The sequence below is a fragment of the Cynara cardunculus genome, assembly GCF_001531365.2.
Source record: "Cynara cardunculus var. scolymus isolate 2C chromosome LG 4, CcrdV1, whole genome shotgun sequence".
Lineage (NCBI taxonomy): Eukaryota > Viridiplantae > Streptophyta > Magnoliopsida > Asterales > Asteraceae > Cynara > Cynara cardunculus.
The window spans coordinates 2,218,720-2,234,019 of NC_037531.1; the positions used below are offsets into that span (position 1 = coordinate 2,218,720).

The following is a 15,300-nucleotide window of genomic DNA, read 5'->3' on the forward strand; positions in this document are numbered from 1 at the left end:
TATAATGTTGAATTTATCGATAAGTTTATACAATTTCACACATTTATTCATCATCATTACGAAATGTATATTTAAATTATATAATTAGCATTCATTTAAACGAAAATATGTCATTAACGGTATTTAACATATATAAATCCTATTAAAATACACCAACTGAGAGATGCGATGATCAATTTGGTAATGATCAATTGAGAGAAAATGATCGATTAAGGTTAAGATGTTAGTTTACCTCTTACCAGATAAAAGGATAATAAGATATAAGTGTCTCTAAAAAAATTAGAAAAAAAAAACAGTCTGAATGACCCCACCTTTTAACGAATCAGACATTTGAGGCTAATAAAAGCTTTTTTTCAAAAAACAAAGGCCTAAAAGTTGTGAAAGCTTATGCACTGGAGATGCTCTTAACCTGTTAAGGTATGAAATATTACATGATTATGTCAAACGTGCATTAAAAAAGAATGGTTGAAACTAATGTTTTAAACAGTGTGAGACGTGTGATGGCAAGACTAAATCTCAAACCTTAAGAGCCATGACGAGACCACAACGGTATTTAAGAGATGACTTATAACAACTAAGGGGCTGTTTGACAATTGCTGAATGGTTTGGTGCAGAAGGATTAAGTGGTCATAATGATTAAGATGCTCTCATGATATAGTACAAAATGAAATATAACTGTTTGGTAATTGTTTACAATGAAATTAAGGCGTTGAATGGTTAAAGGAGACACATGATACAAAATCGTTCAGAGGGTTTTAAAACCAATAAGAGACTGATTTTTTTTTTTACCAAATAAGATTCACCTCTTAACGATTCAAAAACTGTCTCTTAATAAAACTATTAAAAGGTAAACAAATAACCCATGACATATATCATATATATAAGATTATTATATTATCAACCAAATTCCGATTTTACCCCTAAAGGCAACCAAAAGGTGTCAATCAATTGAATTATGATAAGTTTAAATATGAATAAAAAAAAATATAGAAGAGAGATTATGAAAAGTCAAGTGCAAAGTGTTCCCAACTCATTTTTGGTCCACCAAAAAAAATAAAATAATACTTGTGGTGAAATTCCAATTCTACCCCTAACCCTTTTCATTGGTAAACAAAGGCAACTAAACACTATGATGAAATCAACCAATGAAATTGCAGATTACAAGTCAAATAAGCTGTGGAAAAGATCCAAATTTGGAGTGGTGGGTGAAATTATGTGTGAGGATAGAAGATTTGTAGGGCTCGCCATGAAATTATTGCCCTCCATGTAATTGTAATTTCTATTGCTATGTAAAACTGGGCTCAAATCGTGAAAAAAATCGTTGGTTAATGGAGAGAAAAAATTTGGGGGGATTGGTGGAAGTGATCCCGGTGCCGGAGACAATATTCCGGGGAAGTACCCCATCTCCAACCCTTCCACGCCGGTGAAGTCTCCGATCTGTGTTGCTTTCCTGCCGTCTGGGGATTTCGCCGCTTTTTCTATGGATGCGAATCTTGCTGCCGGCGATACAGCGCCGCCGTCGTCTTGGAAAGCGGAGGCCATACCCACCGGAGACGAGGCAGATGGGCCGGTCAAACGTTGTACTAAAGTCATGAATTCATTTGGGTTTGTGTGGATTACCTTTGGGGAGACGGTGTAGATGATGACCGGTGGCCGATGGTGTTGCTGTTGTGGTGGCTGTGGTTGTTGTTGTTGGTGGTGGTGGTGGTACGGCTGTGGAACCACCGGTGGTTTTCTGATCTTGTGGGAATCTTTGTGGACTCTAAGAGGTGCCGGACGGGGACCTTGGAGAGACCGCGGCGACTTGCCGGTGGGGAAATCCGGCGAGTCCATCTTCAAGAATATTGAGTTGGGGGAGAGAGAAAGGAGGTTGCAGCGTTGATATTTAATTTAAGAGAAATAAAGAAATGTATATGCCCAGTCAAATTGGCGGGTCCCATCTCTACATCTCTATCAATGTTTTCAGTAAACTACATCTTTAGTCCCTCAACTATTCATTCATATCCATATTTAATCCACTAAGAATTAATTTTTGTTTTTTTAAAATCGAAATAGATTATTTCATCTCATTATGGTCCCTAAGCTAACGGTATCGACAAAGGTACATTAACTAGATCGTACTAATGTATGCAAGTTTGTTTAAGGAAATCTTTTGGAGCTTTTCAGTATTCTCTCTATTTTATAGAACAATACAAGAAAGCTGTTTGAGTAAAATAAAGAAGAAAAACTCTATTTTAATTACTGTAAAGAATTTGTTGAAGATGTTTTATAAGTTGATTTTTTAAAAATCTAATTCAAATAGGGTTTTAAAAAGCTGTAAGAGCTTTTTCCCCCTTCGATTACATCCCTCATATTTTACGTGAATGACCAAAAACCTCATGGTTATGTTTGTCATTTTACATCATCAACTATCTTATTTTTTCAGTTAACAGTTAACTTATCAGCTAGTTTGACAAACATAATAGTTAACGGTTAACCATTCTCCTTGGGTATTCATCAATGTTGTTTAATTTATCCTAAAAAGATTACTGATTTTGATATTGGTTTTTTATTCTTTATCGTTGCTATAAAAATTATACTAATCTAGAAGTGTAATTGAACAACAATTAATCGATGAATCTAAGGGCATTCGTCAATGCTTTTTTTTGGAAAATTTGTTAGTTACTCCTGAAGAATAAAACACTGAAGTATTATTTGACTTTCAAATAGTATTCTTTCATATTAAAAAAGACAACTTGTTTCAACTTATAATTTTCTTGAATAATTAGTAGTTTTATTGAGCAAAAAAACAAAGTATATTAATGATACTAGAAGGGTACTTGCGCAATGCAGCGAGATATATTTTGATTTTAATATTTTGTTTTATTATTTATCTCGATTGATGTTATAATATAGTCTTATGTGATTTTGAAAAAATGATACTGTTTTTATTTTTGAATAAAATATAAATTTGAAGATAACATAAGAATTTGACAAAAATATATCGATATTAGTATTAAATTAACTATTTAAATTTTCTATTTTTTGTGTAATTTTTTAATTCAACTTTTTTATTGTAATTTAATTTAGATTCAATAACGAAGTAATTTATATTGTTTAATAATATAATTTTTTATAAAGATAATTAATTATTTTGTTAAACTCAATAATTATTCTAATTATATTTTATATTTTAAAATGAGATGTTTATCCTCAATTTAATTATGTTTATCCGTAATTAGTTACATGAATTCAAACATGGAGCTTTAATAAGTTGTACTTATGCATAATTTACTTGTAATCTTGAATTTTAAGTAATATGCATCAATAAATAGTATTTCATGTATAAAAAATGGTTTTTAAGAGTTTTTGTCAAATACTTTATAACATAGTATAGATAAAACCTCATAAACCAACAAGAGAGTACATAGGTACTAGACGAGTAGGAAAGTTCCAAACAAGATCCATATGAAAGGAAACTCGTGACAACTTTAGGACCTAAATTCTAACTTGTTTAAACATTGGATTCTTGCTCAGGACAAAATACGTGGGAACTTGATTATGTTCCATTGAAGATATGGCGGTCGGTTTTTCCACATGTGAAACTGATGTCGGTAACACAAGTCAGTAGATGATGCCTACAAATACTTCTGTTTTGGAACAAGTATTCTTTCTTAAAAATAGATCTACAAGTCTAAAAAGTTTCAAGCCTTGAAGTTGTTCCATGGCAAAACTATCAAGAATTACCATCTAAAGGGAATATTCTACGTTCATTGGAATTACGGGTGCACAAAAACTTGACAAATGTGAAAACCCAACTTGAAAACTCAATTTGAAGTCTAATTGATACCCAAAATCTAAAAACCGAGATTGTTTTCTTAGGTTATGGTTATTTCGAAATCAACCCAAAAAGGTTTAAAACCATCATAGTTAATTGATGAACTGGATTTGACTTTTTAATTATAATATCTATTTTGACATTTTATATTTGAATGAAATATTCTCGATGATTAATTACTAACTACTAATGCTTGATTTCGAGTTGTATCAACACTAACGAATTGTACATCGTGAATATTAATTATATTCTTTTCATTTAGTTACAAACAAATTAAATACAATTATAATTAATGAACTATAGTCATCTTCTATAAATATTTTTTTCATTTAATTTGATGAATATGTGATTTCATAAAAGTTTTGATTGTTTCATAATATAAAGTATTCATCATAATTAATGAACTCTAGTCATCTTCTATAAATATTCAAATCATAATAAATGAATCATCATCATTTTCATAAATATCTCAATTGATTGGGTTGCATTGGTTGTACGAATGAACATGGTTGCATTTGAAATATACCATATATATAAGTCGTAGAATATGTCGTCCGTACATCACAGGCCCCCTCACGCATATTATTACATGTGATAAAAGTATTCTTGCATTCTCGTAAAATGGAGGTGTTCTCGTTTGAATCTTCATTTCTATATATATAACTATATATATAATATAATCAGGCCCGTTTCTGACATTTTTTAGGCCCTGGGCGAATATAAAACAGGGCCCCCACTGCAAGAAACAAGTCTTTTAGCAACGACTTTTGTTGTCGCTAAAAGTCCGTTTATCATTAGAAAGAATATATAACAACATGTCATTGCTATAACTTATGAAACATGTCATCGCTAAAAGACGCATCGTCAAAGCTCACTTTTCTTGTAGTGACCTTCAGTAATAAATGTTTTTCATTAGTATAAAATTGAGTACAAGAAATGTTAATAATTTACTGAGTAAAAAAATCTTATTTATCTATATTATAGATATATAAGAGAGTACTTAAATTTACGTACTTCTTATTATGTAATTTTAAACCAAGAGTATAGAAACTATGGTTGATAAATTTTTATAAAACGTAAGAAATTTCTACTTTATAACAAGAAATATGTATTATTTTGGTACAAAAAGAGATTTTGTGTTAATGAAATAATCATGAGGTCAATGAGAGATCAATAATAAAGAAGATTATCAAGGTTTTCTAGACAAGTAGACAAATGAAGATTAATAAGAATATGAAAGAAAAGATGATCCATTGAGATCTAGTAAAACTATATAATGAATTAAACATATAATATGCAAGTTCAACAAATGATTGTTTGAGCACTTAAATAGAATCTTGTGGTGTGGTGGAATCCCAATGAAAAATACATAAGTCAAACAATTGATGAAAATATTTAAATTATATTTTTCTTCTTTTTTTGCTCAACTAAAATAAAATGTTAATATTAAAAGTTTATGAAACATGACATATATAAGAGACATTACTAAATACATCTAGTAGAAAAAATTTATTGATTAATCACAAAACCATGAAACACGTCATAAATCATAAGAACAATAGATTAATTATAAAAAAAAAGTAAAATATTTTATGTAGAAGCAAAAATAGATAACAATAGTCAACAAAAACAATTAGAACAACATAACCAATAGTCAATAAAAATAGAAATTGATAAAAATATCTAACAAAAATATACAGCAATAGCAAACACATGATCTTAACGTTGAATTGTTGAAACATGAAAATAGTCAAGCATATAGAGATAGCAATAGCCAATATCATTGGACCTTGTTAGAGATAAAAAAAATTATTGGAACAATAAACAATAACATATAATGAATGATCAATTAATTTTTTTTATTTTCTTCTCCAATGTAATTAGTTGATATATTTTTGGGCCCTTATTACCTACTAAATTATTTTTGTCTCTTATTATATGCTAYAWTTTTTTKGTTTCTTTAATTTATTAAATTATTTTAGACTACTATATACTTTAAGGTAAAAATTTGGGCCCCTTATATTTTTGGGCCCTGGGCGTGCGCCCGTGCCGCCCTCCCCCAGGGACGGCCCTGAATATAATATAATATAATTATATAGACTTGAGATCATGTGAGACCAATGGTTTTTCGTGAGACCCGTAAGACTAATTCTCAACCATTGGATTAGATCTACAATCTGAAAATCTAAACATTCATAAACGCCACGAGACTTCTCAATAATCACAAAATTGCCACCGTGCAATTCATACCATTAGATCATTAGCTTATAACGTTGATCAATAAACATAAATTGATGTTACGGGTCTCACAAAAAACCTTTGATCTTACATGAACCCAACCCTAATTATATATATATATATAAAAAATATCATTTTTAAAATAGAAAAGGTATCAATTGTTTGGCTACTTGCCTTTCCTTTTCAACTCTTTTAATGTAATATATTAAAATAATAATATCGGCCGGTTTCGTAGTAGCATGCATCTTTGAACACGTCAAAGGTTCCCTTCCCCTATCCCTACTACCATCTCGACCCGCCAACCACTCGGGTCAAATATACACGTGTGTATATATCTATGTTAACTCCACTAATCATAGGTTACTTTAACCGCAGTAATCATACGTTATTTTGAGAAATGATTATTATTTAAAAAGTAATCTTATTCTTTTATACACTTAAGATCAAATTTGACTAGTTAAGAATTACGGTTTTGACCAGTAAAAATTTACGGCTATACAAAAAATAGGAGTAATTTTGTAACTTTTACAAATAGATGACAAACGGATTCATAAGTGAACCAGTGCAATTCACACATGGATTATTTTAACTGATTTACACATGAACTCGTATGATTCACATATGAACCCTTGTGATTCACATGAACTAATTGATAACCCCAGAAAGATTAATTAATAACAATTCATGATGAATTAAGATCAACAATTCAAGAACACGAATAGAAACGTAGAGAGAAAGTAAAAATCTAGAGAGAGAGATTTTCTTTTAAGCAATAAATGTATTCAAAACAAAGTGATTTCAAATACACGTATCAATTCTCTACCACACAACTAAATCTAACAGAGCACCTATATATATACACAAGATAAGCATAAGGACATAAAGTTTGGAAACAACAATTTAGGTACAAAACTTGAACTTAACAATCTCTCCTTTTGGATTCAAGCTTTATGAGCAGCTTAAAAAAATATCAGAAAAAATCTTCAGACTTTATAACTGCAACAAATTTAAGAATCATCAGTATCTTGATGTCTTCCAGATTTACCTTTAAAAGCTTTGTACATTCTCCCCTTGTTCTCTCAAGACTTTAAACATTTACCCCATGTTGAAACATTGAATAAACTTCTCCTTTGAGTAACATGTTCTTTCTTCAAACTTCAAAACCTAACAATCTCCCTTTATCTTTAAACAACTTTAACTCTTTAACAACTTCAATCATTCTCCCCTGTATTAAGCAACTTCAAACAAATTTCAGCTTGATAAAGAATATTCTTTTCAAGAATCTTTCCCTTTAACAAATACAAAAACTTCTTTTCAACTTTTCAATAAACTCCCCCTTTTCTTTTCAACATGTAATCTCCACAACTTCTTTTCTTTACAACAAATGAGAAATTATTTTCACATTCACTCCCCCTTGATCATAGCAGAAGAAAAAATCTTCAATAATGAGCAATAATTTTCAAAATTTTGCTTCATGTCTTTGATAATCTCTCCCTCATGATGATTAGGAGAATCCTGAACACCATGCACAATCAAAAACATACTAGATATCTCCCCTTCAGAAAGATAACCTTGTCAGACTAACATTCTCTCCCCTTCGGAAAAAATATCAGCACGAAAATTTCTCCTTTTTGTTGAAAGTTGGGTAATCATCCAACATAAAAGCACATTTAGCAACTATTGTCACAACAATTAAAAATAGTTGCGTGGCCTATTTTCAGAGTTGACAATTATAAATCTCTAATAGGACCTCCAGTTGTCATTGAAGTAAAGTTTCAGAACTAACTTCTCAAACTATTATGAAAATATCACACAGATATGCAATTGGAATCACAAGGACCCGTTAAAGTGTCAAAGAAAATATTATCATTCTAGTATATATTTAGCTCAAAAGACTCAAAGTGCACATAACAAAGTTCGAAGACCAGAGGTGCGTCTTCTTGTTTCAATATCTAAATCTTCCAAAATGAAGAATAGATAGATTATGTAATAAATCTCCGTGATATATGAAACAAGCACCTTTTGTGAGATACTTGAGTAGCTAGGTGGGGTGACACGAGTACTCGACACTAGGTCCATGTCTGTTTTAATATTCATCTCCAAAGAATGAGAATGAATAGATTGTATGGCAACCCGGTTAACTGTTTAGCTTTAAAAAGGACTATGTTTATTTCTCAAGTCATGTCACACACTCACCATTTTCTTTTAGCTCACTCACTCAATCTCTCAACATTTTACCTCAAACACTCCCTTTCAAAACTAACCTAGGGATGTGTTTCATGGGTAGGTCCTTCCGGCTCTAGATTGACTATTGAAACTTCTAAATTCTTAGCACTTTCAAAGATATATACATGAAATCTCGTAAATAAATGAAGAATGAATCCTGAATTGATATATTCAGAAGTCATATATGCAGAACAAGTTCTGAACTGAGTTGTTCAGAAACTAACACACTGAATGTATCTGTTTAGAAATATACAGAAACAAATTCAAATTCTAAACAGAATGACTCATTGTGCACAATGTTTAACAACAAATGTACAATGATTAGAATGTCGAATTGTGAAGAACAAGTCACAATTATTATTTCTGACATGAATCGAAACATTGATGAAAAATAATGCACATTGAAAACAAATTGAATTTCAAACAAGTGTATTTCCACCAAAAATATCAATGAATATATGAGACGTGGAAATAATGAAATTTAAGAACAGTTGAAACAAGTATTGGAATTATGCAAGATGAGAAAATACACAAGTATTTATCTCGAAGAAATACCCGTTTAAAGATAGTACTCGTTTTCTTAAAGATCATTTAAATCCTCATTTCTCAAAATCATAAAACATTTAAGATCAAAGAAATGGTTTGAACATTTGTAAAATGTAATTAATATAATTAGAAGTCGTCCTTCTTTAAGCATATGAATATTAAGCACACAAAAAAGATTGTGATTAAAAAAATTAAAACACAAAAAAGATATTCCTCAAAGTTTAACCGATGATAGGAGATCATCGCTCACTATTGTGGCTGATGAGAAGCTCATCACTCACCACAAGACTCTCACTCATCGCTTACAACAATTACTCATCGCTCACTATGTAAAACTCATACACTCATCTCACAAGAATCTTGTAATCGCTCACTACTATATCCGGATAGCTACCTCATTGGATAACACTATGTATGAATATCAACATAATCGCTCAAGGTAATTTGAATAACATCATATCGCTCAAAGTCATAACTCTCATCGCGCAAGGTTATGATTCATTGCTCAAGTTGTCAATACTATGACTGGATAATTACTTCATCGGACACCATTTCATCTGGATTGGTCCTTCATCGAATACAACTTCATCTAGATTGAGTTTCATCAGACAACACTATGTTCGGATTGAGCTTCATCAGACAACACTTCGTTCGCATTCAACCTTCATCGAACAAGTCTTTGACTTCACAAAATCCTGTAAAATTATATCAGTTAAATTCCAATCTTATATTCAAATATCTAAAAAAATATTAACACCCCCTTGAAAAATAGATCATTTAAAATTCATATACCCTCCCTGAAATTATTATCCCATTCAAAACAATTTAAAAGATAGAGCATTATACTCCTTTTGAAAACAGATAAGCCCAGGTTCTGAACTGATTTGTTTAGAAGCTGTGTTGAAGAGCAGCTCCTAAACTAATGTGTTTACAAGCTATAAATTGAAGACCATGTCCTGAACTGACATGTCTAGAAGCTATTTTTAAGCATAAATTTCTATAAACTCCCCCTCAAACCAAGTTTCAGTTTATCATGTCTTAAATCTTCTAAAATCAGTTAATCGCATGATAAACCTGCAAAACAAGTTACACAAATTTTGGTATCCATACTTTCATGGAACCTAGTTTGTTAGTTTTGGTTTGGGGTATACTATGTGTACCATACCATCTGTTCAAATCAGATATTTTCACATGAGTACTCTTCACAGGAAAATCAGATACACAATACGTTCCATACCAATTATTATCATACATGTTATTTCCAAACCTAGTATCATAAAATCTGGTATTTCCATTCCATCTGTTCCTATACCAGCTGTTTGCATTCTTATCTTTGCCATACCAGCTGTTGGTTTTTTTCTTGTTGATGAAATCATTTGTTCCACAAGTTCAACAACACATTCTTCTCTTGCTAAGACTGATAAGCTGGTTGGTAGATTTAACAATACAAGGCAATCTTTGAAACAAATGATTTCTTATTGCAAACAGAGTTTTGAGAAGACTTACCATCAGTATTTGATATGTATTGATTATTCAATGCATAAAGCATTCATTTCGTTACTTATTAGGAAGTTTATTTTCTTTTATCCCAATATTGAGTCCTTTTTATTACATAATTTTCCATTTTTTTATACTTGGAGCTAAATTAAGTGATTAGCTTGTCTTTGCACCATTAGAGTAGAAAATTCTTAACTTGAAAGCATAATGTTTTGTGTTGCAGCATTCCAGCAGCATTAAACTGTCATGAAACGGCTTTTTGGGAAGAGCTTAAGGATTCAGCTGCTGTTTAAGGAATGAGATAAATTTTTGTTAATCCTATGGATAAAGACCTATACAGTTGGGATCGTAGGTTTTTGGTGGTTACTTTTGTTTTGATGTGATGCTACCTTTTTCATTTTTAGTCTTTTGTCTCTCTTTTAGGAACCTTGGTTTTTCCAAGGCCTTTGTCCTCTTGTTGGGCTCTTTTGTATAAATAGGGCCTCTTGGTAGCTCATTTCATCATCCCAAAAACACTAAAGAATATGATATGTATTTCATTTGGTTTATGCAAGTTAGTTTTTAATTTTCTTAATATAGTGTTCTTCATTATGAGTTGCTGCAGCATTGCCTTTATTTTATTTACTTTTCTTGTAATTTAATTTCCGTTCTTTACTTTCAGTCATTTACTTTCCGTCATTTATATTCATGTCTTTATTTTCTATTCTTAATATTACTTGTAGTTTAATTTCTATAATGAGTAGCTAATTCCATTAGGTTTGGTGTAAGACAAAGGGTGAAAAGTTAAACCGAAGAAAAGTGGACGTTGTTTTGCAATAACAATGTTAACACTATTTCATTAAAGTTTTTATAAAAACCAATGACACTTCTTGACGAATTGATAGCTTTGGAAGTGTTAAAGTACCATGATCTTAGAGATAAGTCATTGAATGCATGTCAACTTGAATGATATGAGAGGTAGACTTGAGAATTGCCGACAAGGAGACTTGTCATTTATATCTTTCAAACAAATTAATTCTTGACATGTTGGTCGCTCGTTAAAAGTGTTAAAGTGCGGTAGATTCAGAGATGAACTATCTAGAACACACGTCAACTTGAATGATATGGGAATCGGCTCGAAAGAGTGATTTTTAACAAAGAGATTTGTGTATTGATATATTTTGAAGACACTATTTCGTCACTATCCGTGGTCCGGAAATCACATAGAGATATGAGTTGAAAGCTATAATATAGTGCAATGGTAAAGTCCGAGAGGAATACCTTCAAAATAGATGGTGAAACTAGTTTTGGCTTACTGCATGCTGTAGCATTCCTACAACACTGTCTGCTGGAATTTGTGTTTACATTTCACCATAAGTCTTACACCCATGTTACCCTTTAATATTTTGTTATTTTATCACTGTTAATTCAGAATCAAACTGAAGTCTTCAATTTCATCATCTGAAATCATCTCTTTCATTGGACTCTTATTAAGTCTTTGCTACAATCTCTGTGGACGATATTCAGTTTTTACCACTTTATTACTTGGAAAAGACGACATTGGACTATATTGTATACTTGCTTTATGGATCCTTTGATAAGTCTAAGGGTGTGAAAAATAACCTACCAGTATTCTCAACATTAGATTTCTTCATCCAAATCTTTTTCATTCTTTGAAAATGATTATCTGACTCAATAACATAACCTTTGTAGAACTGATTTGGAATAGGAGTTTTGTTCTTTGAAACACTAGATTTTGAACTACTTGAATAACTGTTGGATTTGACACTAGAATTGTCATTTAAGCAGATTTTACACTTAGAATGAGAATCAGTTGAGCTTGAAATATTCATTTTAGAAAATTCTTTTATATTCTTTAACAACTGATCTCTTTCTTCAGTAACTAAATCATATTTATTTTTAAACTCAGATCTCATATTCGTTTCAGACACAAGATTAACACTTAGTTCAAATAATTTCTTTAAAATTTCAGAAATCTTACCTTCCAAAACTTTTCTTTCCTTTTCAAAACTATTTCTTTCCTTTTCAAAACCTTCTTTCTCATTATCTGAGGCAACATCTAACCATTTCATCTTTTCAGTCAATTCCTTAGCTATTGCAGCATTATTCTTTGCAGTACTCTTTTTCTCTATAGCAAATGCCTTTCTTTCTTCATCCAGAACCTTCTGCTTAGTAGCAATACTCTTAGAAATCTCTAGATATCTCTTCTCATATTTTTTCACTAATTCTCTCTCCTCGTTCTCAAATTTAACTCTTTCAAGAATAACAATCTTCTCAAATTTAGATATTTTCTCTGAATGCTTTGCATTATTCATCTCAAGATCTTTAGTTTTGCTTTCATGTTTCTTCATTTCATCATCAAACTTCTTCTCTGCCTCTTTAAACTTCTTTTCTCCATCATACTTCTTTTCAACATCAAAAAATTTACTCTTGTCATTTTCAGAATATAAGAGCTTTTCCAGTTCAATAATTCTTTTCTTTTCTTTCTCAAATACACACTTCTTTCAAAAATCAATGCTTTCTCAGCTTCAAACACATTTGAACTTAGTTCAAAATTATTCTTTATTAGCTCAACATTTCTTTCTTGAAAATCAGACGAAAAACCTCTTGAACGAAATTCATTTATCTGTTTTTTTAAAAATTTCTTTTCTTCTCTCTTTTGCTCATTTTCCTTGACCATATCTTTGGCCCAACAAAGATTTGAATGGTTTTCATAAAACATTTCAACGTATTTATCTTGTTCCATTTTAAACTTCTTCTACAACTCAGAAATTCTCTCTTTAAGTTCCTTATTCTCTCTTTCTATCATGAATGCCATTTTACACAAATCAAATTGATTAAATCTTTTGATCTTAATAAAGTTAAAAAATTAGAGAAATCACAAAATTAAACTCTTATCGAACAACAAACAATTCTTCCAACAAGATATCAGACAACACTTATAACCCTTATTGCCGAAAACCTTTTATTGCTCAAGCCTTATCATCCACAACCTTTATCGCACAACCCTTATCGTCACAACTCTTATCGGACACTTCCTTATTGGACAAGTCTTCACCGGAAACACACCTTATCGAACAACACTTATCTGGATATGCACCTTATCGGACACGTTTTGATCGGACAAGATGCTTATCGCTCACAAGTTAAGCGATTAGCAAAGATATCGCTTAATGCTTTAAGCTATGAGGAAGAGACTTATCGATCAAGAGTTTATAAAATACAAGTATCAATAGGCGATGAACAAATTTCACCTTGGTTGTATGTGATGAGGATATCAAATTGGACAACAACCAAAGTTTAACAAGCAATGAAGGTTCTTATCGCTTGATGAATGTATTCATCGAGCGATGAAGATGACACTTAGTGAAAAATCCAGATTTCAATCCAAAATACTCAAATTTACACCAAATTGAACAAGATTTGCACAAAAATTGATTCGTAATTTGACCACAAACAAGTTTTCAATTTAATTTTTTTTATCAAAAACAGATAAAAAATGACCAATTTGATAAAATTCGCAAGAACAGTGACTGAAAACTTCAAGAACACATAACATCAAAAATTCAAAATTGATTCTTGAAATCAATTCAATTACGAAATTGAATAATTCAAATCAATTTCAAATCGAACTTCGCATACAATACAATCAAATTCATACACAAAATCAAACAAATTATGAGAATTATGATTAGAACAGTGAGTAGAAGTGAGTTCGATCAAGAATGTCCAATTGTCCAAATTCTAATCCGATTCAATTCAATTCAACCTCCTAAGATGCTGTAATTTTCTCTGATACCAATTGATAATCCCAGAAAGATTAATCAATAACAATTCATGATGAATTAAGAACAACAATTCATGATGAATTAAGAACAACAATTCAAGAACACAAATACAAATCTAGAGAGAGATAGTAGAAATCTAGAGAGAGATTTTTTTTAACTCCAAATGTATTCAAAACAAAGTGATTACAAATGTATGTATCAATTCTCTACCACACAACTAAATCTAACAAAGCACCTATATATATATATATATATATATACACAAGATAAGCACAAGGACATAAAGCTTGGATACAACAGTTTAGGTATAAAACTTGAACCTAACACTAATTAACTAATTCACATACGAACCCGTATGATTCACGTACAAACTAATTAACTAATTCACATATGAACCCGTGTGATTCACATACGAACTAATTAACTGATTCAAATATGAACTCAAATAAATAGTTTACATGTGAATTAATTAACAGGTTCACATATGAACATATAGTTTATATGCGAATAACACGGGTTCACATATGAACCTGTTTGTTGCATATTTGTAAAAGTTATGAAACTACTCTTCTATCTTCTGCATACCCATGCGAGGAATTATCCGTTTCTTCATAGTCAAAGTCGCAAATGTTGACCAGATGAAGCGCTAAAATCACTTCTTTACTTCTCAAATATTTACCACTTCTCAAATGGCCCTTTCCCAACTGTTGTATATTATAAACGGAAAAGTCTAAAAAACCCAATGGACTTTTTTGTTTGGAATGATTAAGTCATTGAATAATTTTTTTGAATGAATAAGTCATTGAACAATTTTTTCGAATGATAAGTCACTGAACTTTCTGAAAGTTGTTAAATAATACTCCATTCCAAAGGAGGGGAGGTTACCTCAAAACGTAATGAAACCAATATAAAAATATTCGAACATAGAATCTCCAATAAAGAACTAAAATCTTCCGATAAAGAATAAAAACCCCAATAATATAACTTCAAATATCTTCCAACAATCAACTCAAATCCAAACATAAACCTTGGCGAAATGCTGTCTAAAATAATGGAAATAAATTGAATGCTGTTGGGTCACCTATTGATTTGGTGATGGCCCACTGATCTGTTCCTCTACCTTAGCAACACTTAGTAGTTATTGGTTCTTTATAAATTGGTGTCTTGGTACATACTTAAAGCCATTGG

At 31.0% G+C, this 15,300-nt stretch overlaps 1 protein-coding gene across 1 annotated transcript; it reads right to left on the bottom strand.

Moving 5' to 3' along the window:
• Positions 1–1,033: 1,033 nt before the first annotated feature.
• Positions 1,034–1,852, bottom strand: LOC112511619 (protein MKS1-like). The gene has a single exon (XM_025117312.1). It carries the CDS (start codon positions 1,831–1,833, stop codon positions 1,159–1,161), a length of 675 nt encoding a protein of 224 aa, XP_024973080.1. The 5' UTR covers positions 1,834–1,852; the 3' UTR covers positions 1,034–1,158.
• Between the last annotated feature and the right edge of the window lie 13,448 nt (positions 1,853–15,300).

What these genes read in the sequence shown, in the direction of transcription:
- LOC112511619 (XM_025117312.1), bottom strand. Translation starts at nt 1,833, where the DNA reads ATGGACTCGCCGGATTTCCCCACCGGCAAGTCGCCGCGGTCTCTCCAA.